The following is a 24,289-nucleotide window of genomic DNA, read 5'->3' on the forward strand; positions in this document are numbered from 1 at the left end:
TACGTTTAATGGCGAGATGAAGTCTTTCGGTTTTTTTTTTTTTGATTTATAGTTATTGTTTTTGATTATTGACAAGAAATATTTATTTAAATTAATTATTTTAATTTTCTTATTAACAGCAGCTCACTATTGATGACGCAAATTACTGTGAACGTAACTGCGATGGTACTAAATTAATAAAGTTCACTCCTGGTCCGTGGTGAGCAAACGACAACAACTCCGGGTGAACCGATTATTTTCGAGATCATTTTCATATCTCCTTTAATAGTGTATTTTTAAAAGAGGAAGAACAATTCATTCCAAACCTTCTTATCACTATATTCTTAACACTTTAAAAGTATTTTTAACCCTTTGATAAAATACATTTCTTGTATATGGTTATAAACATTATATATAGAGCGTATTGTAATACTGTACACAGTTGCCCCCGATGGGTTAATTATGGTGATGGGTAATTTATGGAGCCTAGAGAAAGGTATAACAAGTTACATATAGTTACATATATATGAATTTCATTATAACGTAAATTTAGCAAAAATACTCAATATCCATTCAGTTGCGTCTGTACGAATATATTTTCAAACGTCTTCATCTGCTGTTTTAGCAAACCGAATTATGTAAAAGATGAACAGATGTCGACCACATGTAAGTGTTCGTCTAAACAGACCGTTTAAATACATTTCCTGCTAACATTGGTTTGCTGAAGGACCTATTAGTTTAAGTATTAGGTAGCTTAAATATGAAATAAAGTCATCATCCATTTTAACTGAACATTTGGCTCGTATAATTTATGGTAATTATTTAATATACTTTAACAATGTTTTCAAAAATAAAGATGACGTGATGATAATAAAATAAAAAAGAGGTTTTCAAATTTCGAATAACTTTATCCCTACAGACTTTGTTTTTACCTTGTATCACCTGTATACGCAATTCTTCTGTTCGTGTACAATCAGTAATTAATAAATAAGAAGCGAAAATAATTTGTACGGCTGACATTTCACGCAAAGCGCGTCTCTGGGGTTATATAAAATATTGAGATACGTGTACGTAAAATAATTTTACACGTTATAAATATCCACCGATGATAAACCGGGACGGGTGTGGACGTCGTGAATGATGTATAACAATATATCTTTAACGCAGGTAACGCAAAATTTTTATAATGATGTCATCTAATGTAACGTTTACACTTTGGACAGGGATTGGTTATAGGTGTAAAAGCAAAAATTTAGGGAATGTGTAGCTCATTTATCTGAAAGAATCGCCCTGTATAAAGTCATCACTCTGAAACATAATTTTATTTTTATTGTAATGCGACAACGACAGTACAAAAGTCTGCAGCGATACTTAGTACGCAGTTATTAATTTTAATATATAGTAATTTGAATGCGCATTTTCTCACTGTCTTATTATTACGTTATTTATTATTTCTGAATCCATTGATTTTGAATAGGGTCTATCACCCATAAATTGTCAGCAAATATCTTATACATTCCACCCCTAAAGTTTTTGCACCTGTAACTAATCAACCTATATAAATCTTAACGAAGAAATAAAAGAAAGCCTTTTGGTTCTGTATTTCAAGCACAGCATTCGATTTTTCAACATAAATCCTGTCATAAGACATATCTACATAAATAAACGTATTTCTCTTACATTCTTTTGTTCGGGAGTAACGTATTATTCACAATGAAACATCTCCGATAAACCAGTGCAGAGATAAGAACGAACCTAATTTTAGGAGTTACGGAAGCGGGTTTTGTAATGAAATACGCTCGGGAACATCTAAAACTGAGATAACATGGGTCAACGAACTCTTTATACTCTGGAAGGTGACCCGTTTCTTTTAATCTCTTGGTCTAAATTACACAAACATTAAATTTTCTAAGAACAAGTGAAATTTTAAAGTATTTAAAAGTTTTATACCAGTTTACTAGCAACCTTCAAAAAATTGATAACCTGCTTATGATCCTGCCCATCTCTTAGTACGACATTGTTGCCTGACGTCGCGTCGTCCAAGGAGACTCAAGCGCATGTCTTGATCTCAGGATAGCGCGGCGTCTGCATTTCATAGGAGGCGGCACCTAAACTCTGTGTGTTTGTGTGTTGAGGGGCAGAGTCAAAGTAATGGGTCGATATCCGTTTAAAAAACTAGGCGAGATGGCTCACGACAGATAGGCGGACTTTCTTCGATGCGCTTCCCCCGCAGTCATATGTTCTGTGCGTTATATGGCCAGCCTATTACTTCAACATGCCAATCCGCTGGGTTGTGTGGATTATGATAGGATGTCTTCATTCGTGATTCAATCTCGTCAAAAAGTCCCGAGGATAGAGCTTTCCATGACATATTAAGCGACCTTAAGCTTGTCAATGGGACTCGAAGTGACATTTTAGTGTCTTAAGTCATCATGCACATTGTTTTAAGTACCTCGTCTTTAGACAACGATAGATGTCGTACTATAAGCTTCACTTAGCTAGGTAACGTTAGTAGAGCAATAAAGTCGATTAGCCTAGACCTCAGTATAGCGATTTGTAAATAAGCTCGACTCTTGGTACGGGTTATTTTTTCACCTGTATTATACATATGTTACACGTCTGAAATAGCTTTACAAATACCAGAAAAATCAATTTACTCTATTGAATAATATAATTTGAAATATATTATTAATCAAAAAACTTTGGACAATAATAAAAATAATAAACAATAATTTCCTGGTAAATGGTAGCGTAAAATAACCTTTGTTGTCTCACCCCTTTTAAAAGCACACCTTTGAATAGTTTTACTCACTAATTACCGTCTGCCCTAATGTAAAATGCTATAACCTTTAAATTATATAAAATCAATTTTTATCTATTTTTTAATTATTAGAGACCTCAATTGAAAGTTAATTATGAAACAGGTTGTAGTGGGCTTTAAGGTTTTGTTTTTATTTGTCCTTATGTTACAAAATAACTTCGGCTAAAACAAAGCGGCGATTTCCTATTAGATTAAATAATTCAAAGTGTATGCTTCTTATTGAGTAGTGTATTCTTTATATGTGATTTATATTTTTGAATTATTGACATTATAGTTTGCATAAACTACTTTTAAAAATGAGCAGTGGTAGCTCAGCGGTAGGATTGAGGCTTGCGATCGTAAGTCGCTGGTTCGATTCCCGGGATACAATCTTATGTAATTCACGCTTTGTGCTTTAAATATATAAATTTGCCACTACTCACATATAAGTTTTTAGAGGATTGGCAGCAGCGTCCTCTGCCATCATACACAATGTCACACATCTACCATAATATGACACTGCGATCGCCAACCCGCCTGCTAAGCTGGCGATTATGATATTTTCCGCATAGATATCTTTGGGGAAGGCTTAAGCCTTGCAGTGGGCGTCTATGGACTGAAAGGACTATTAAAAATATCTCTAGAGAGTATAATTATGAGGTTATTTACCCACGGGTGCTTTTCTATTAATTTCAACTGCTATTTAATAAAAAGAAGTTGTGTGCTGACTGTTCCTATCGGATCTCTTAGAAATCAATGGTTGAAGCTTGGATCTTACAATGGACGTCCAGAAATGAAAACGTTTTACTGCTGTTTGTGTTACATCATAGTTTTAAACATTATTAACTTCTCAGTCTTCTGTGAAGAAACCTTGACACGCCCGGATGGATACTTATTTCTCCAGATATGGAAGTCACCTTATTTTTAAATGGGTATTTTATGGAGTATTTGGGGCCCAGGCTGGGGATGTCAACTCTAATCGCGTTAAGAATTACGTTCCGAAGAAGCGAGAGAGGAAACCTCAGCACGATTGGTTGCTGCGCTATCATCTTGGGGGAGGACAGGTTATGTAAAGTTTCTATCCACTAAAACTGTATATAATATGAGTGGCCCCGGTATCGCCATTAGAAATATTTGTTAATTTATAATGTGTATCAATGTAACTGAGTAGGATGTATTTCGAAATCCTGTGTGATGTGAAATCACTATATCGGTGCATACCTTTCCAAAAGCAAATAGTTTAATAACGGTTTAAGGTACATTAAAAATAAAATCACAGATATTCACATTCTTATCGGTTCTTTATTTGAAATAAAAATGTTTATAGAACGTTTTGCCACCTGGCCCGTTCAGCACGCAACCAACGGGTGTAGCATCAGTCGTCCTCTAAATTTAATAACGCTCGGAAGCCTGGAGTCACCATGGATGCTAAGGTAAATATATTAAAAACCATCAAAAATAGTATAAAATATACATTTTTTAATAGAAACTGAAACGACACGCATCAGGCCCTTTGAGCATAGATTCAAAAATGACAGTTAAACTTTTTAAATCTAATCACCGACCTGTATAAAGTTTATATAGTTGTATTGTATGAAATAAGTTTCGTTTATCTATATTTTAGTTAATAGTAAATATTTCTTGCCTTTGCTAAAAAATTAAGTATTATAAATATATTTTATATTTACGGCTAATTGATTTTTTATTTACTTTCTTCTTATAGGCCTTATACGGTTACATTGAATAAATACCAAAACTTTGTTATATTAAATAAATAAATTTAACGCAATAAGATTTTAATTTAGATACGGATTTTAAAACTCAAGTCTCTTGTTATTCAGGGTAGAGAGAAAGGAATCCTTAAATTGGAACCTCGCACTCGGAACGTGATTGAATCGAAGACGGAACTAACCCCGCAGGTAAGCCAATTATGCCATTATAATTTTGAATATGGCATTAAGATAGCTCTGAAACAAGTATCCATCATCAATAATAAATTATGAAATTGATGATATAGGTTAAAAATTCTTTTCATAATTTCGGAATTTTAGAGGTAGGGTTTTATGTATATTTATTTGCAATAGATCAATACACCTGTACAAATAGTTCATACTGTTTTTTACCTTAATGTTCGTGGATCAGCAAGCATAAATAGACAAATATGAAATTAATAGGTAACAATTATACCTTATTTAGTATTTACAAACCAACGGATCATGTTGAACGCAATCGTTGTATTTAAACTAGCCTTTTTTAGATATACTTTCGATACTTTATCTAATATCCTCTAAGAAATGAACCAGTGGTATTAAACTAAAGAGACGAACTTATTAGTCAGAAAGATGAATTTCTTAAAGTTTGCAACAAGTTCATTATTTCAGTGCCTGCGTGGCATGTGATACTGTCTTGTTGAAAGCACATGTCTATTGATATCCTTCTTAGCCAAACAAGAGCCACCGAACAACTTAAAGATCGGCCCTTTCAGCGCACTTGCCTTGTAATGATTTGCGGTCCCTGTAAGAGGTGAGGTCCCTTCTTGAGCGTTTTTATGCCAGGTACACACATGTAGTGCCTGTCTACGGTATCTAAGAACTTAGTGGCCTACCAACCCATTACTATAGTAAAATGAAGATGCCCGACGTTGCTTTGCTGTCGACGAAAGAGGTTTGGTTAAGACTAAGCGCCATTGGCACCTTGGACCCCTTCACCTGTGGCAACTGAAAATGTTATTTGTATAGTGTGCAAGTCCTATCAATGAAACAATATACCATGTAGAAAAATAATTCTTGTTGAAAAACCTTTCATAACATGCATGCTTGTCAAAAATAAAAGCTTTCTTGAAGATTAAAAGAGAGTAAAGTTCGTCTTTTTTCAGTACACTATTATTGATCTGTCATTTTGTTCAACTCTGTTGTAAGTGTATAGAACTTTTAATTGTCTACCAAATGATGCTATAAATTTATCTTCTTAATAATTCAAGAGCTTCTTCTAGCACAGGCTCTGCCAAAAGGCATATTACTCTATTTCAGACTGAGTTAACGTTAAAGTTGCTTGGAAGTAAATTATTCAAAAATTTAGGAAAAAGTTAGAAATTGTTAACATAATCATTAAAAAAATTACATACCCTACTAAGTTTTTGTTAGTTCTTCGCATCAGGTGACGCGATACTAATTTAAATTTTATTTTAACCTGGCGATTAAAGATAACTGTAATGATCTCATGTAACAAAGCTATTTTCATACAAAATCAGTAATTTACCCCATATCAAATGTTTAGCTAGTGAATGTAATCAAATTAGATTAAAAGAATAATAATGATATTCTGTGGTAACCTTATATGTAATAAAACAGTCTCTACTTTCCTCGCCATAAACAGTGGTAAGGTAAAATTCGTCTGTTTAATATGTGCACATAGTTTTATAATTACTTTTTAAAACTTCAACAAAAATAGTATAGTTTTGAAGACGTGCAATCTACATAACTCGTGCAAACATCTTCTTAAACAGAGTGAAAGAGAGACAATAAAAACCTAGTACATTTTTATTACATAACTTAGCTTACGTAATATTATTTACAATTTTACTGCGATTCCATCTTTTTTAGATTACTTAATGATAAAAAAATTTCTCCCTTTGATTACCAACAGGGTCGAAATGCATTTCAAAGGTTTTTTTCGAGCAATGGCATAGAAAAATTAGATAGTACTTATTAGTACTCTAATTTATATTTATATTTATCAATCACAGAATCAAATCACGTCTTGCTAACCAGCGGAAAGTTTATATTATTTATTTGTAAGACAATATTCACAGTATGAGATGGAACATTGTCTTTACACTTGACATTATATACTTATACTTTAATATTCAACGTTCGAGAAACTACGAAAAAACTTCTCGTTTAATATTCCTCAGAGGCTTAAGTCGAAGGTCTGTGACCGATGTGTGATCACTTACGACACTAAAACATTGGGCCTCATTCGCTCAATGGTCCACGGAGGGCTATATTAGGTATTTTTTACGACATGTAATCAGGGATGAGGAGATCCAAACAAATAACTGACATAGCGAAGATAACGTTGCAATGAGAAGACCACCTGGAATGGAAACCACAGATCGGCAAACTTATTGTAGAACAGTGTTTATGTCGGCATTAAAGAATCTGTAGAGCAGGCTTACGTCCAGAAGGGAACGTTTTACAGCTAAATGATGATGAACGTTCAACGACATTTCGCTATCTAGTATGTATCATCTGTTGTGTCAGTTTTGTGATTTCGACATTTTGGCTAAAATATAATTTTTTTTAACCTAATTCATACATAAGTAAGCCATATGATTAAGCGTTATATCAGTGGTCGCTTAAAATGTGCTGTGTATTTTCAAACATTACAAGAGAAAGTCGTTATCATTAGAGGAATACAATCAAATAAAAAAATTCGATGGTGTATTAAAAAGCATGTGACTAACAAACCCAAAAAAAAAAAAACAAAAAAAAAAGAAAGAATACGTGCCTAAAACTCGTGTACCGAATGATGAACTGCCTAATAATAATAAATCTATATTATAATTCTGAAATCGATTAGGGCCGACATTTATTCACAAAAAAATCACTTCTTAATTATTATGCGGGGTGATATAACCACAAATGGGGTTTGGGTGGGGGAGGGAGTGCTTGTTAATGGAATGAATGAGCAGGGCTGCCTCTCAAATTACCTCTGTTAATTATTTCACACCTAGTTTTTTTCTATTACCAACCAGAGGTACTTAGAAATATGTTATATTAAAATGAATAATTACGTTGGTGTTTCGTAAATTGAATAACATTTTTTTGTATTGTCAAGTAAAAAGTGTATTAAGTTTAAGTAATTATTTTTTAATTAAAATTATTAATATTAAAAATTAAAATTATTTTATAATATTATTCGGGATTGTCATTAAGATTTTTTTTTTATTTTTAAACGTTCTTGCAAGTAACGTTAATCTTTGACCGAAATTAAATAGAGATAAAATGTTGCTAAATTGACAGCATGTAGTGTTCTTTTATTGTTAAATTTTAACTGATGTTGGCAAATTATGTTATATAAATTGTTTATCGATAATTTTATTCAAAGATCCAAAATATATATAACATTTGTTTTACTTTACAATTAGCTGCTATTTATCAATGTATATAATTCTTAGTAACCGTTTAATGAAAAAAATTTTTTTTTACACTAATACTTTATAACAATTTTTTGTAATCGACAAATTTAAAACAGCACTGAATGTTTCTTTAAACCAATATCAATAATGTTTATTAAATATAAAATGTTAATTTTTTTCAAGAAATTTTCATAAAAGCCTAAAAATAATACTAAGTATTTGTCACAAAAAGAAAAGTTATGGCGTAAACATCTCTTGTATTCATAAAAGCGTAAACATAAATATCAAATTTATCAATTAGACAAACTATTACAGTTTGTTGATCCTCAAAACCTACAACATATTCTCTCTGTGGTAGTCGACGCTGATAGTCTTTCAAGCTGTCACAGCTTCGTCAAACTGAGTTCGTCAAAAAAGAACGGTTCACGAACTATAACGAGACTACAACATTTTATACAACATCAATGAAAAATATAACTTTTTACAATTATTTTACTGTAAAGTACAGGGAAGGTTACTAATGATTTGTAGTGATGGATGGAGCCATTACGTCTTCTTAATCGATAATTGTCATTAACTTACTTCTTGCCAATCCTTCACTCTTGTCAAAGTAGTCGTGGTCATACCCAGTCGTGGTCATTGACACGGTTTTGATAAGAAACAAAAAAAATAATTACATTGAGCTAATGAAACATCGTGGTGACCTTTGGGAGAGGCATAAGAATTGCAGTGGGTGTCCATTGGCTGAAAATAATAAGAAGAAAATCTAATGAACGATTTCAAAATAGCGTGTTCGAAACCTAACACTGAAAAGAAACTGTTATCTCAATGAAATTCAGATTGACAAGAAATTCGTTTTGTTTTAAATAACACCACAATATCATGAATATGGATATACACTAATATATAAATATCATGGCCTCTTTCTTTCTCTTCTCGAGATTCTGATATTGAAAAATGCATATGTAGAAAAATTTGTGATGAACTGTTTTGGTTATCCAACAATTCAGCAGTTGCCGGTTAGATTAAACCAAGCCTCATGCAAAGTCGTTAGGTTTAAATTGAAACAAATTCTAATTTTGAATTGAGAACCAAAATGACAAATTGAGTTCAAAATTGCTAATATTGGGAATCAATTACATAGGTAAGAACCTAAGACAGAAGAGCTATTTGACCATTTTATATAAAGATTTTTCTTTTACAATTGCAGCAATAATACATGTGTAATGGATACTTTAGGTACAAAATGTACCAAAACTGACCTTTGAAAAAAATTATGTAAACTCCTATTCTAAATTACAAATACTGTTTGTAATTTTTTTTAATTCTATGGTAATGAAATGAAAGTACAGCCCTCAACGGTATAGTTAATCACAGTCACAGATTGGTCACTCATTGGCACCCATGAAAGACTGACTGCTTTTGGTCACGAAACCAATCTAGGCGTGGTCATTTCAGACCTTACAACTTAAGCTAGATTATGTATATCAAATACCGTTTTAAATTCAAGCTACGGTTAGAAAACATAGTTCGTATTTAGGGACGAACTTGTTATCTCCGTGTTGAACTAGTAACGTAACACATTTAAATTATAAAAAAAAATATGATATGTACAATCATGAATTATTATAACGAATGATGTCAAAAAATACAGTTAGCGCTTAAGGTCTTGCGGGTTATCGCCGTGGACTTATATATAGAGCTAGTTCACCGTCTTGAATGTGATTTCAACTATTTTTTAACCTAAAATAAAATAAAAGACTGTCTCATTATAGTTCCACATAAATTTATTGTTTTTATATAAATAAGACGATATTGCTTCCACTCGAAAAAAAAATTAAAATATATCGGTCTAGACCAACATATATTATTCGATAGTTTTACAAAAGCACTGTAATGATATACACTTCCGCTTGCCCTTTACTGTATCGGAAAGCGAAAATTTAATTTCTGTTTGTACATAGCTAATACAATTTTTGAATAATGAATACTTCATTCAAAATATTATTATACTTCTGGTATGGTTTGATGATTTATGGCGCAGAAACGTGATCAAGCTTACATTCGCTCAACTAGGCTTGGAAAGCTATACTCGAGATTTCTGTACGAGATAGCATCAGGAAAGAGGAGATCGTTTCGCTTACGAAAATAACCGAGATAACAAATTGAAGACACATGGTGCGCAGCATAAGTGACGGACCCGCAAGCGCAACATAAAATGTCCACACACAGGGTAGATAGACCACCTTGATATTAACGGTCTTGTTGGAAATCTTTGTATGCGGTTGGTAATCACTGAAATATCCGTGGTCCGCGAATACATTTTTTATGGTGGTTTCTAAAATGATTATACTAATGAAATGTACAATGCTCTAAGTTAATAAATGAAAAGTTTCAACGTATAGCTCCTCAAAATTATATATTTTAAATTTCCTGTTAATGACATCCTATAATAAAGAGAGTTGTGTGTTTGAAACCACGCTTGCTCACCTGCTCAGTTTATGGTATAATAAAACAGTTACTGGATGCTAAAACGCGAGTCACGTTTTCGTTATATATACACGCAAAATACTAATTTAGTTGCTATAATTACGAATTACTGCTGCAAAACCATAACACATTAATTTAAATAATAATAATTTAGGAAATAGTATAATAAGTTATTTTATTTACTTAAACGTTTCTTACTTCCTTCAGAATGTAAAAAACTCATCACCTTACAATAATATCCTGAAAGACATAGTAATTATATACTTGTTATAACTTTAATTTTAAAGAACCGTACCAATTTCGTACATAATATATAATTATATAAGTTTACCAGTGCTCATAAACAAGTCTATACCCACTGCGATCTCCAATCCACCTACCAAGCGTAGCGATAGTAGTATATCCCTCAATAGGTATCTTTTAGTGAGGTATATGTCTAGTATCAGGCATCTATGGACAGAAACGACGATACACATTATTACACTTTTGAGCTTAGAAAGCTCAGCTTTAAAACCCTAATTTCAAAAAATGTGGAGACAAATTGAGCTTTCCTAAAGTGTATTCCAAGAATTAGAATTAAGCTACAAACATTTCAGGCGCGTATTAGTAGAATCGTAATACATACTCGTCTCTCAACTCAAAATAATTTACTCTATGCTATCTAAAATTAAAAAAATGGTTACAATCTAGAAAAAATTGCTCGAAAATATAATTAATATCATTCCAGTCATCTCAAAAGTTACCAATTACACATTTATTTTACGCAAAAAAGTTAGAATAATCTTAAATATCTATCATAAATTAAATATTATATATACTAACTATTATAAAAGCCTCATTCTTCCTTTTATATATAACGTAGATAACTAAACTTGTAAAAAGAATCTAAAGAGACGGCATTAGTATCTAAAATAATACATAAGTAATGATTGGAAAAAAAGCATTTTAAAAATTCATGCATAAAAAATTGTTATTGTTTAATGTCTATTTTACTACAGACTTTTTACTGCCATGTGCGCATATCAGAAGAATTCAATAATTACTGTTACATATTTGAGAATAATCACTTTATACGGATTGTTTAGAAATAAGTCTACAAGCTGTAAAGTTTTTGGCTAACAATTGAGCTGTACATTCACTCCTAAGACATATAAGAATTTTGTATTCAAGAAAAAGTTTCAACCTCTCATATACATTGTGGTGCTATAAAAGATTCATTATTATGAAGTTTTCTTACTTTTTACTTATTCGTTCATTGTCAAGTGAAACCCTAGTTTGTAGGTTCATTCAATTATAAAAATAAAATAAAGTCCTATTCGTTTAAATAATCAATCGAACTACCTGTACATAATCGCTAATTGGGCATTTTATTAGGCAGCAAGCCGAGCTCAGGTTCACTCCGGTCTTTGCGGCGACAGTACGATCGCCGACGTCGCTTCATAAGGTCCCACTGGAGGCTATAATCCAACATTCGGTCAGTTAAAACCTTCAGTGCGTCTCTTATGAATACAGATTTATGTAATTTATAAATACATTATATAACAGTAAATTTATACAAATAGGATAATATGTAAATTACGAGTGTTTGTAATTTAAACGTGATTAATAATTTTTTTTAATTCTTGTCAAGATAGACACTAAAATTTATTTAAATTCGATCGTCACAGTAATCAAAAATGAGGTTTTAATTCGTTAAAAAGCTTATAAACGAAAGCTCAACACGCAGTTCGTTAAACACGTTGATTAATTCAAAATGGACACGGCTAAGGTAGTAATTGGCAAATTATATTTAGGAAAATGAAAGTGAAAAACAAATTAAAGCATTAGTCAAGTTTCAAGTCATCTACACTGTAGACGTGCCAATTATTATTGACAAATATGTAAACGTTATTTTATAAACGTAAAAAAAGAAAAGTATTGATTTTGTTAGAAAATTTATAACAACATATAACATAATAAGTAAATGAAAACCATTGGAAAATATTTAACGCCAGGGTTCCTGTGACCGCCCGCCTCCATCACCACAGCCGTCTGTAGACCGCCTTTCAGTGACTTGGGCTGATCCGAGCAGCATGACATCTTCTGGAGTCAACTTATTCCATTTACCATCTGAAACACCTGTCAGTAATGAGGTCAAATTTTCCTCAGCAGCTGGAGGTAAGATATTTAAACTATATAGTCACGAGCTTTAAAATGAGTGTTACCAGGGGATACTTACGGCAATGAAACGTGGTCTTTCACTTGGGTCCACAGAGAGCCAAGGAGATGGCTATGCTTGGGATTTTTCTAACAACTGACATAGGTCATCTGTTCAACTCGTTATGTGACCTGGCTTCTGTCACTTCTAACTTGATTATCGCATGGAATATATCTTTTTTTTGCATACGGATTTTCTTAGTCATGATTCGATCTCATAGTCCACGAGCGACTAAGAACTTTGTACGGAAGTACGAAGTTACTAGTAAATTAGATTAATACTGTAAATAGAACATTATTAATAAATAGAAGCGTCTGAAAAGGGTGTATAAATTACAATTAATACAGTTATTTTTATTGTTGTTTTAGATGTATCGGAAGATGAAGACTACTCGGCCAGTCTAAGCGCTGTCTTACGCCAACGCCGTGCTAGTGTTCGTCGTTCTCGCAAAGGTCGAAGTAGGAGACCATCTTCACCTTTCTTGCCTGATGAGAACCGATCCAGAAGACGTTCGTCCATCTTTACTACCAGTTCTGGCGAGTGAGTGCACAAATCTTTAAAATATACTAGGAATATTTTTTAATATTTGTATTCATCGCGTTTGTATACATGCAGTAAACGAGAATTAATTTTTATACTAATAAAAATGAAGGAAAATATACTTGAATTACAACTCATACTGGATCTGTAATAAATTTTAAAGTAGAGGTTATGGTGCACAAATTAAATACTTTGTTTTGGCAACAGCACTGCAATATCCATTGACGAGACCCCACTGGTAACACAAGAGCAAATTTTTGAAAACATTCATCTTCATAAGGAGGTGTTGGGTTCTGTAAAACAACAACCCCTCGGCATGAGACGAAAGCTAAAGATTGTCCACCAGGTAATGTAATTTTAAGAATAATTAATATTTTATAGTTATCCTATAAATATTTCATAATAAAAAAAAATGTTGGGTAATATACGGCTTAAAATATTCACCGTTGGATCAGGAGGAGTCTTTAACTTGTAATGTTTTTTTGTCCCGCTAGATAGACTTTATCCTTAAGTTCTGTGTGCCTGGTAGGGCTGTGTTATAGTTTGCTTGGTATTTTCGGATTATAGACCATCATCGTCATCACCATTTCAACTGTAGGAGCTCCATTGTTAAATAGAGGCCTCTCCTATAGAGTTCCTGAAGCACCGGTTAAAAGCGACCTTTATCCCATGTCTTTCAACGAACTTAACAATCATTTTATGTGAGACGTCTTATGTTTTGCCAGTTAGTGGTATCCAATCCATAACAACAAAGCTCCCGCGAAAATCCCACTGTAACTTTAACTTGCCAATCGACTAGGCTAAGTCGAATAACAGAAGCCGCGATTTAAATAATTTAACTTACGTGACTAAAGTATAAATACCTTAATAAAATTGTTTTAGGCCAAAGGATATATAAAAAGACATGAAGGACAACTCCAGGAGCGGCTGGCGCAATCCAAAAGCACTCGCGATATATATGCTCGTTTCAACATCCTGATTGCTACGGTATTTTTATTTATATGTGTAATATAGATATAAATTCAGTAAATTAACTTTTAAAATCGAGGTATAAATTTTTATGTAGTAATTATTTTGACTGCTCGAAATGTTATTTATTTACTGAATATTATTATCAATAAAAAAAACTATTTGGCCTTTTTAGCACGTTTTGTTCAAATATATGTAAATCAAGTGTATGCAAGTTGGTAGTATTTTTATAATACATAAAAGTAACAAGAGAAATACTTAATAATTAGAATAAATACTTTTAATCGGGACAAAAATTAAACTGCTCAATGATAAAATGTTATATATACAGAAATGGCAGCATTTGAAACGCGAAGCGGCCAACACATCTAACCTACTTATACCATGGGAACTACGTATCAAGGAAATCGAATCCCACTTCGGCTCCGTTGTCGCTTCCTATTTCACTTTTCTGCGATGGTTGTTTTGGGTGAATCTCGTCATCGGATTCAATTTGCTTGTATTTGTCATTATACCCGAGGTATTTCAATTTTATTATACCTTACTAATAATTTTTTTTAATTTATTTATTAATATTATTATTAGGAAAGGGTCATTTATAGTGACCATTTATGTACGTCATGGGAAGGATGCCTGAAGCCTATTTGACAGAATAAAAGTTGAAAATTCCGCGGGTGCGAGGGGAAAAGGCAAGGAGGGCGATTAGCCTAAAAGTATTTTAAGGTGGCAAAGCTTCATGGCAAGCCTAGGGTCACTACTTACTACAATTTCAACGAATTGGGAAGCTGCCGAGCCTTAAGATCGCTGCACCAAAGCCTGCTTAATCTGTCACTAGTAATATTGGATTGAGCATCGCATCACTTAACTTAAAGCAATGAGAAATCCAAACGAGCTCTGATCTGAGAAAAGAAAAAAAAAGAGATCTTCTACAACTAATTATTACTCTTAAAAAATCCTTGACCAGTGTAAATAAATTGTCCTCCGCGTAACCGAAACTAATAAATATTATATTAATATTTTTATAGTCAAAAAGTTTTATTTACGAGTATTTGTTTAACGCACTTCTTAAATTTATTATAGGATATTTGATTAATATAATATATTATGTGTATGATTGTGTACAATTTTGTGAAATCTAGAGAAAGAAATAACAAGCTTATTTTTTTTCCTAGAACTAATCTAATGTATATTGCTATTTTTCTTCTATGTGTTGATATTCTTACGCACTTTGAACAGTTTGTAATATTCTCATACATATGTTGACTATTCCGTCGTAATATTTTATTCATGAATTTCTATGTAACCACATCTGTACTAAAAGTGTCTGAAGACAATTTAAAATTTCAGTGTCTCACTGCAAATCCATTGGAAGACGGAGAGAGGAAAATTATTATGAAAGAAGAACAACGTAATTCAACAAATTTGCTCACGGTGTGGGAATTCGAAGGAGTCCTGAAATATTCTCCTATTTTCTACGGCTACTACAGCAATGTTGAGAGACCAGAGTATCGAATGCCTCTCGCCTATTTCCTTACCGGTTTGGTAGTATATGTTTATAGCTTCGTTGCTATACTGAGGAAGTGAGTTAAATATATCTTTTATGGATACCATATGCTTATTGACTGTCCCTTTGATCTTCTGCTAACGATTTCGAAGTATATTGCTTTATAATAACGATATACATTTTCGAAAATTATGTACGACACGAATAACTACTAGTATTATATTTTAAATTAATTTTCTTAAATATAATAGAATAAAATAATTTTCCTAGAATGGCTGAAAACTCGCGAATGTCTAAATTATCAGAAAAAGAAGATGAATGTATATTTTCTTGGAAATTATTCACCGGATGGGACTTTATGATAGGCAATACAGAAACTGCACATAATCGTATAGCTTCGGTGATTTTAGGCTTTAAGGAAGCCTTATTAGAAGAGGCTGAGAAAAAGAAAGACCCCCGAAAGTAAGTAGTATTTTATATCAAATGAAATTACAATTTATTTGTACAACAAATATTTTAATTTATATTACGTACAGTTGGCGCATTATCACGCTGAGAGCACTTGTGAACATTTGCGTTACGATTCTTCTTGGTGTGTCTGCTTATGCTGTAGTAACAGTAGTAACCCGTTCAGATGATAACCCGAAGGTTCGTAATTGGTGGCGTGAGAATGAAACTACGACTGTAGTTACTGTTATCACAATTACCTTTCCCGTATTTTTTGAACTCCTCGGACTTTTAGAGCATTGTCATCCTAGAAAGCAGTTAAGGCTACAGTTAGCGAGGTAAAAGTTTTAATAATGAATATTTATATAAGCTTCATTTAATATTAAATTAATAACAGGTTTTATTATTTTCAGGATAATGCTATTAAATTTGCTTAACTTATACTCCCTGATTTTTGCTTTATTTAGCAAAATTGAAGGCATGAGCAAAGAATTGGACTCATTGCAACCGACTTTAAAAATGAATGCATCAGTAATATCAGAAAACGTCTTAGATTTGAGCGAAACATTAATATATAGTTCACCAACTTCGTGCTATGAAATTGCGATTCCATGTTTGCCTTGTCATTTACTTAAGCCATCGCCACAAATTACTCAAAGTACTGTTACACAATTAATTTCTAGTGATATATCTTCGTCTACAATAAGACCTAACAACGCAAAAACGGAAAAGTCTTTCAAAATTATGAACGACACAAAGAATATCAAGCCAGAAAATTTAAAAAGATATGTAGAAAATAATACAGATATTACAATAAACGACATCTCAACTGAAAATAGTATTTTACTAATAAATAAAGAACTTCAAAGATTGAGAAATATTAGTTACTTATCGAACGATTCTATAGAATTTAATGAGACATCTTATGATTATGATAACGATACTGAATATTATGAAAGCACGTCTGTTGATTCTACAACTTTAACCAACATATTCTCAGTAGATTTATTAACAGAAGGCAGTACATATTTTGGACGCGATGCTAATGATTCTGTTTCTATAACAACTGATTACACGAATACTGAGAAAGTATCTACATATACCAATATATATAACGTTACTGACGATTTTACTGATTTTACAACAGGAATAAAAGACGACTATCTTGACTTGAATACTAAGAAAATTATAGACAAATCGGATTGGGGTGATGAAACTAAAACAACTACGGACATAAATTTGATGGAATCATCTCAAGGCAGTTTTTCAACATCTGAAATGTCTATTTCTTCGACAAGTGAAAAGATCGTCGGTACTGAGTCAGAAGACGAAATTTTAAAGATAAGTGAAGATCCATTTACAACTGATTACCGCTATCTTGTAAACAGTAACAAGAATTTTAAAGATGCACACGAAAATACTGTTGAACCACATATCACTACAAGCGGTACAAATCCGGTAGAAAATAAATATGATACTGCAGCTGATTTTCCAACAACTACCACTGGGGATTATTATTCTACTTGTCCTAATATTTCTTTTAATTGTTCTGTTAATTGTGGTAATCAAAATATAACGAAAGTATTTCTTATGACTAATTGCACAGTGGCTGAAGTGAAATGTTACATAAATCAATGCGACTTTAAAATAAAAAAGGAAAAAAGCCAGTACTTAATGAACAAAACAATTACAATTGATAGAGTTTATTTTGATAAAAATAATAGGAAAATGTATAACCTTACAAAAACCACACAGAAAAAATTACTCAAACTTTGCTGGGAGACAATGTTCGGACAAGAGTTAGTGAAGTTGACCATGATGGATTTGGTAAGATTGTTTGGTCATATAAAGTTAATTGGAATAAATAATAACTTAATTTATGTTACTTCTGTAATTCAAATTTTTCAGGTATTCGTTTTATTAGGAACATTGTTTATGGATTTCTTTCGAGCTCTGTTTGTCAGATATATGAACCGATGTTGGTGTTGGGATTTGGAGAAAAAATTTCCAGAATACGGTGATTTTAAAATTGCGGAAAACATTTTACATCTTATAAACAATCAAGGAATGGTGTGGATGGGAATGTTTTTTTCTCCTGGTCTTGTAGTCTTAAATGTTTTCAAATTAATAATTATGATGTATTTAAGATCATGGGCGGTAATGACATGCAACGTTCCGCACGAAGTTGTCTTTAGAGTATCGAAAAGTAATAATTTTTACTTAGCTCTTTTGTTGACAATGCTTTTTTTATGTGTTTTACCAGTCGGTTATACTATCGTCTGGGTCAAGCCATCATGGCATTGTGGACCATTTTCAGAATATGAAAAAATTTATCAAATACTTACGAACAATATCTATAAAATCTTACCTAAAAGCTTGAACTTTGCACTTGAATACATTGCCTCACCTGCAATTGTTATTCCTTTGCTTGTACTACTTATACTTATTATATATTATCTAACTTCACTAACCAATTCTTTGAGAGAGGCTAACAATGATTTGAAGGTAAGAACATGTTAGAATTACCTTTTTTATTATTTGATCCAGTATAATTTTTTGTAAATAATAAATGAAAATTACAGATTCAGTTACGACGTGAAAGAACCGAAGAAAGAAGGAAAATGTTTCAATTAGCTGATACCAGAAGACGTACGGGATCTTCTGTTATTGATAATACACCATTCTCTCGATGGAAGAAAGCTTTACCTTCTCTTCCTGTATCTAAATCTATTGAATCCGATGACAGAAAGACAGTAGATGAGACCAAAGAACATAAAATTGAAAGGAAAGGAAAAGGTAAGAATCAACGCATAATATTATGTTTTGTTGTAATCTTAATAAATTTAAATGACTGGAAATATTTTAGGTGGAATATTCGCAAAGATCGTTGGGCTAGCTCTAGATAAAAAGCCTGAAACAAATCCCATAAAATCTGAAGACAATCACGAGGATGACACTGATACAAATTTTCATGAAACGCTACCAAAAGAAATTTTAAAAATTAAAAACATTAGTGTCTCTAAGAACTCAGATATTAGGAAAAGACCTACAGTTGAATTCAAGCCAGACGACAATGAATTAATAAAACACAGAATTGAACAAACTTGTCTTAAAGTAAAAATTGATAAAGTTGGAGAACGTACAGAAAAGAAAGCAGTCTTGGAAAAACTGAAAGAAGACAAAATTGTAGAAGAAGATATCACGTCCTTACCATCTAAAGCTTCAAATAAAGATCCAGAAAACAATAAAGACATTAATGACAAAAAAATTAACCGAAAGCAAACTTCAGAATCAAGTACTTACTCTAGACAATCAGATTCTATTAGTTCTGTCATACCAGTAATAACTATTAGCACAACCGAAAGTGATGATGAAATAGTTCACATCCCAAAAGCAATAGAAGTACAGAAACATGTTCAAAGCGCAAGAAATCTTAGCAAAAAAGGAGAGTTTCAGGAAACTGCTAAAAGAAGTAGTCCAGGTTTAAAATCACTCCGAAGACAGAGCAGTGTTGATAGCATAAACGATAATAAACCCCATAAAGAAAAAAAATCAGATGATGGACATAAATATCAATACTCTTTATAAAAAAATATATATGTAATTGAATATAAAATATGTACGAATTAAAATGTTCTCATTCGTTCAATATAGTTGTACCAATAATTTTGTACTCGTAAGATAAATGTAAGAATAATCTTTGTTAAAAACAAAAGTAATTGAAACCTCATTTATAAGTCTGTGGCATTGGATTCTTGATCAATTGGCTGCAATGAGCTTGAATAAACATAATTAAATTTCTTTTAAACTTTTCAATGACACTTAACAACATTTTCATTTTTGCGAAGTAATATGCAAAGCTGACAATAACTTTACAATAATTAAAACATATGAACAAAATGTGCGTACATGTATAAATACGCGTATATGTATATATATATTATAACAATGATATATATGTATATATATGTCATTGTTATAATATCTAATTGCATCCTTCAAAGAGATTGTTGTTATTTTAGAAAATAGAATAATAATATTATTAAATTTTTAAATAATTTGGTAAAATATCGATTAACATAGAATAATATACAATTTAGTAAATGAATCTTATAAAAAACCATTTCTTTAAATACTAGTTATATGCTTATGAAAAGTCATGAATAAATTAAAAAATAATTAGATTGATAGTAAAAATAGATATGACTAATTGCGAAGATAGTTTCATTGTTAACAAAAATATAAAGCTACATAAACACATGTTCGTAAATAAACAAAGTGTAATATTATTTAAAATGTTGTGAGAAACACATCTAAAAACCCAATGCAAATGTCAAGAAACCGGCTTTTCGTTTCTATTTTTTTATAATAATAGTATACGTTTTACTTCTATGCATTTGTTAGCTATAATCTCTAATATACAAACTGGTTGATGCACAAGCTATCTTTTCTCCGAATTAGTAAAAAAAATAATCTCCTTTACCCTTCCCGAACCCTGTGGCGTACTATCGTCGATTGGGACGTCATTCTGTGCTTGGACAGCGCACGCGCAACATGGGGCGTGCTCTGGCGCTCTTATTTTTATATATAAGCGTCGCGTGCGCAGAAATTTTGACACCTCCGTACTTTAACTTAGCGCTTCGTAAGAAAATTACCGCGACTGCAACTTGCGGAGATGAAGGTCCAGAGCTCTATTGCAAACTGGCCGGTGCTAACGCCGACCACGATGAACATGTGATCCAAGGACAGGTATTTTTTTATTACACGTTCGCTTTCATAACAATTTGTGACAGTTTATAGTATTTATATTTAATTTACTAACACAATTATATATACTAATAGGCGTGCGATACTTAAATCATTATCCGTAATATTTCGCTTACATTTTCTCTTAGATTTTTATAATTCTTTTGATGGAATTATTAAAAACATTGCATTGCATATATTACATGAAACGTTTTCAAATGCATATGAATGTAAATTGAAACCTTTGCATAACTTCTACAAACTAAATATATCGATAACCAATTGTCACTATTGTTATAATTACATAAGCTTTAAAATTAAAAGTTAAAGAAGAGAAATTACTTGAAATCATTAAATTTATTCCTAGCTTCCTAACAAGTAACAAGTTGAACAGGAACTAATGATAACACGCTTATCTCAGCAGCGTCGCGTCCTGTTGGCCAAACATCCCGCAGATAACAGAGGCTGCTCTGTGGCACTTCGATTAAAAAAGCTGGAGTAGTCATTATTATTATAAATTTTATGACGATTAAAATATTTTTATACTTATTATTACGTTAAGCTGAAGCTTTCAGTTATATTTTAAGAATTTAAAAGTGTATTTACTTATCGCATAATAAATTATTAAATTATTTACACTTTTATAAAACAAGTAATAACATAGAGATATATATTTATACATTATTAAAACAGTATAACTAACATTATTTATGTTATAACTAAATTGTACTTTTAGATAATCATTGTTTATTTTTTTATTATCTATTATCTTATTATTTCAAATTAGCAACAAAGAAAAATACGGTCTGGTTACAACTTACAAAACAATAGTTCATTCATGGTTATCCTGTGATAATGGGTTCATAGGTCAAGAGAACATTTCGAAGAGGCCGTTACACTGTAAAATGATAATAAAAATGTGTGATTATAATGAATAGATTTAACCTCCTACATCTAAATTATATATTATATCCCTATAGGAATTTTTACAATTATTTTTTTAATTAATTAGTCTCCGTGGTTATAATCACGTTACAAATTATATCTCATTGACCTAATATAAATTTGCTATATGTATGGAAATTATGTTTTTTGAATATTAAATATGTATATATATGTATGATTCTAAACTTTAAACAGGACAAATGTTAACCAAGGTGCTAATTTAGTGTGCCTCGGAACGTTTCGGAGAATTTCGTGTGTATTCGGCACGACCCATTGTATTTTCACAGACATATGGTGGCCAAATGCGTTTGCGCATCAAAAACTTATACCGATCTTTTGTTTCGGCTCAATCTCATACAATCGCTTCTAAATTGGAATGTTCTTTTTTGTAAGCACATGCTGTTCTCTTATTTTGAAAAAGGAATTTATGAATGAACGGATTTATTGGATGAAATTAAAGGAGTTTGTGACTCGGGAAGATTTTGAATAAATCTAACAAACAGGAATGTGATGGACCTTGTTTTGAATTGTCAGGATTAATACAAATATTCAGATCCAATAACATAAGTTTTTTTTTATTAATTTATATATATTTATGTACAAACATTCACGCTATAGCTCCAAATTCATAGATCGCAAGATCGTTAAGTTACTAGGAAAACCGTTAGCGGAACAACTAATGGCATTTTTTGAACCAGATCATCTCTTTTCTGTTACATATGACCAATCGAAAATGTTACGTTTAATATTTTATCTGTTTATTTACGTCTATTACATATATAGTTTATTTTAATTTTTAAATGCCTTTTTTTGATTACATTTATAATTCTTAAGGTTTGCGACATCTGCGATGCTACTAATGAAGCGAAGAAGCATCCTCCGGAATATGCCGTCGACAGCATGGAGACGTGGTGGCAGAGTCCCCCACTATCAAGAGGAATGAAGTACAACGAAGTCAACCTGACAATTGACCTCGGCCAGGTAAATTACGATCGTTTTAACACTCACAACTATTTTCTGCACGTTCAGTGCAGTACACTGAATATTCAAAATGAGCACGGTATCTAAAATCTTTGAAGCTTTGAACACTAAAATGAGTCGCCAGGGCAATGTATTCAATACAACGTCACTTACATTATACGACAAGAAACGGAAATACAAAAATATATAGTATATCTACATGTAATAACGGAAACTGAAAAGAGTGAACTGAAGAGACACAACATCTATACAGAATGATTGTTTATTGATGTAAAGCTTTAAATTGGTCAATATATAGGTTCAGGTATTCAAATCACATGTTATAAAATACTATAAAGTTTTATTGAAAACCTGCCCTCTGTGGTAACATAAATACACATTCTAAAATATGTTACAATATTTATTTCATAAGAAAATAAGTAAAACAATGTTCTTGATAGATGCGTATCATTTTGTTCACGTTTCCCCGTCGTTGCGGGACATATAGCATACCAGATCCCGAAATAGTAGCATTATACGACACTATTAGTCCGTTGAACTCGACGTTACCTCACGTTAAGCTGTTTAGGGCATTAATTTATTAATAGATAAGAAGCTACGGTATAAACAACGGTTTTGGTTTTAAAAAAAAAAAAAACTTCTAAGAAAAACGCTTAGTAGCAAAAAAATCTATCAATAAATGTATTTATAAGATGATATATAAGAGACTTCCACCTAATTACTGACTCCTTACGATAGCTCTGGAGCCGTGAGGTTTAGAGACATTAAAATTTGGTAGGAAGATTATTTTTGCCGAGTAAATATCAGGTAACAACAAAGGGATAAAGAAGATGTTCATTTAAAATAAGAATATTACCAAACTGTACCTGTTATATATATAATACTTATTAAAAATTACCAAGACTGGATTTAATGAAATTTCACCTACAAAAGGCAATAGAAGCCACGCAAGGCGGGTGTGGTGTATGCGGGTCAATTACCACGAATATAGTAGATCTTTTTAGAGTATCAATTCATCAGCGCATATTTTGTGGATTGCCTATTAGTATTTACGGCTTCAACGGCTTTGAGTTGATAGTGCGCTAAAAGCGCTTAGCGTAGATCTCTTTACAGTAACTATTGTGGACTCCTTGCCAAGGCTTTCGGAAGAAAATCTTGGCCTGAGCTGTCACTTGAAATGCGTCTAGCGTTCGAAAGAAAGTGAGTAAAATAATGAGTTTTAAAGCTCATTTACCATTGAAAACCTTAAACTCACTATGAAAAATATAATTCCTACATCACATAGAGAAGAAGAATGCTATATATAATATCACCGAGAAAATTGCCAATCTTGAAATCGACGAAATTGTTGATAAGCTCTTTCAACGCAATCCAAATACGATACAATTCGATACAAAATTTAGGGCAGCAGTTATAAAGAGTAGAGTTATTTATTTGACTTTATCAGTCCGGCAATTAGGTAATTCTTTTACAGTCTACTTTTTCTACAATCAATAGTTTCTCAAAGTTATCTAATTGCCCGATATCTAAAATAACTTAAAAACATATTTG

The 24,289-nt window shown here is 31.9% G+C and overlaps 2 protein-coding genes across 2 annotated transcripts in view; both read left to right on the forward strand.

Moving 5' to 3' along the window:
- The first annotated feature begins 4,200 nt into the window (after window positions 1-4,200).
- Window positions 4,201-19,654, forward strand: Tmc (Transmembrane channel-like). The gene is made up of 15 exons (XM_068773949.1): window positions 4,201-4,212; window positions 4,621-4,698; window positions 12,404-12,566; window positions 12,975-13,146; window positions 13,354-13,492; window positions 14,029-14,133; window positions 14,447-14,635; window positions 15,463-15,695; window positions 15,890-16,081; window positions 16,156-16,404; window positions 16,480-17,893; window positions 17,975-18,571; window positions 18,649-18,862; window positions 18,933-19,480; window positions 19,523-19,654. Exons 1-15 carry the CDS (start codon window positions 4,201-4,203, stop codon window positions 19,652-19,654), a joined length of 4,437 nt encoding a protein of 1,478 aa, XP_068630050.1.
- A 966-nt stretch (window positions 19,655-20,620) lies between these two features.
- LanA (laminin subunit alpha) overlaps window positions 20,621-24,289 on the forward strand; it is a 50,934-nt gene continuing 47,265 nt past the window's right edge. The window contains exons 1-2 of the mRNA XM_068764172.1: window positions 20,621-20,815; window positions 22,592-22,738. Of these exons, the coding sequence (XP_068620273.1) occupies window positions 20,621-20,815; window positions 22,592-22,738 (342 nt within the window). The remainder of the gene's footprint in view (window positions 20,816-22,591; window positions 22,739-24,289) is intronic.

This window comes from Battus philenor, unplaced genomic scaffold (assembly GCF_028537555.1).
Source record: "Battus philenor isolate CCGP_79_NKW_IND1 unplaced genomic scaffold, ilBatPhil1.0.hap1 SCAF_1, whole genome shotgun sequence".
Classification (NCBI taxonomy): Eukaryota; Metazoa; Arthropoda; class Insecta; order Lepidoptera; family Papilionidae; genus Battus; species Battus philenor.

Coding starts and splice junctions, on each gene's coding strand:
- Tmc (XM_068773949.1), top strand. Junction 16,082..16,155: donor AAAAAGAAAGACCCCCGAAA/GTAAGTAGTATT, acceptor TATTACGTACAG/TTGGCGCATTATCACGCTGA. Junction 18,572..18,648: donor AGGCTAACAATGATTTGAAG/GTAAGAACATGT, acceptor TGAAAATTACAG/ATTCAGTTACGACGTGAAAG.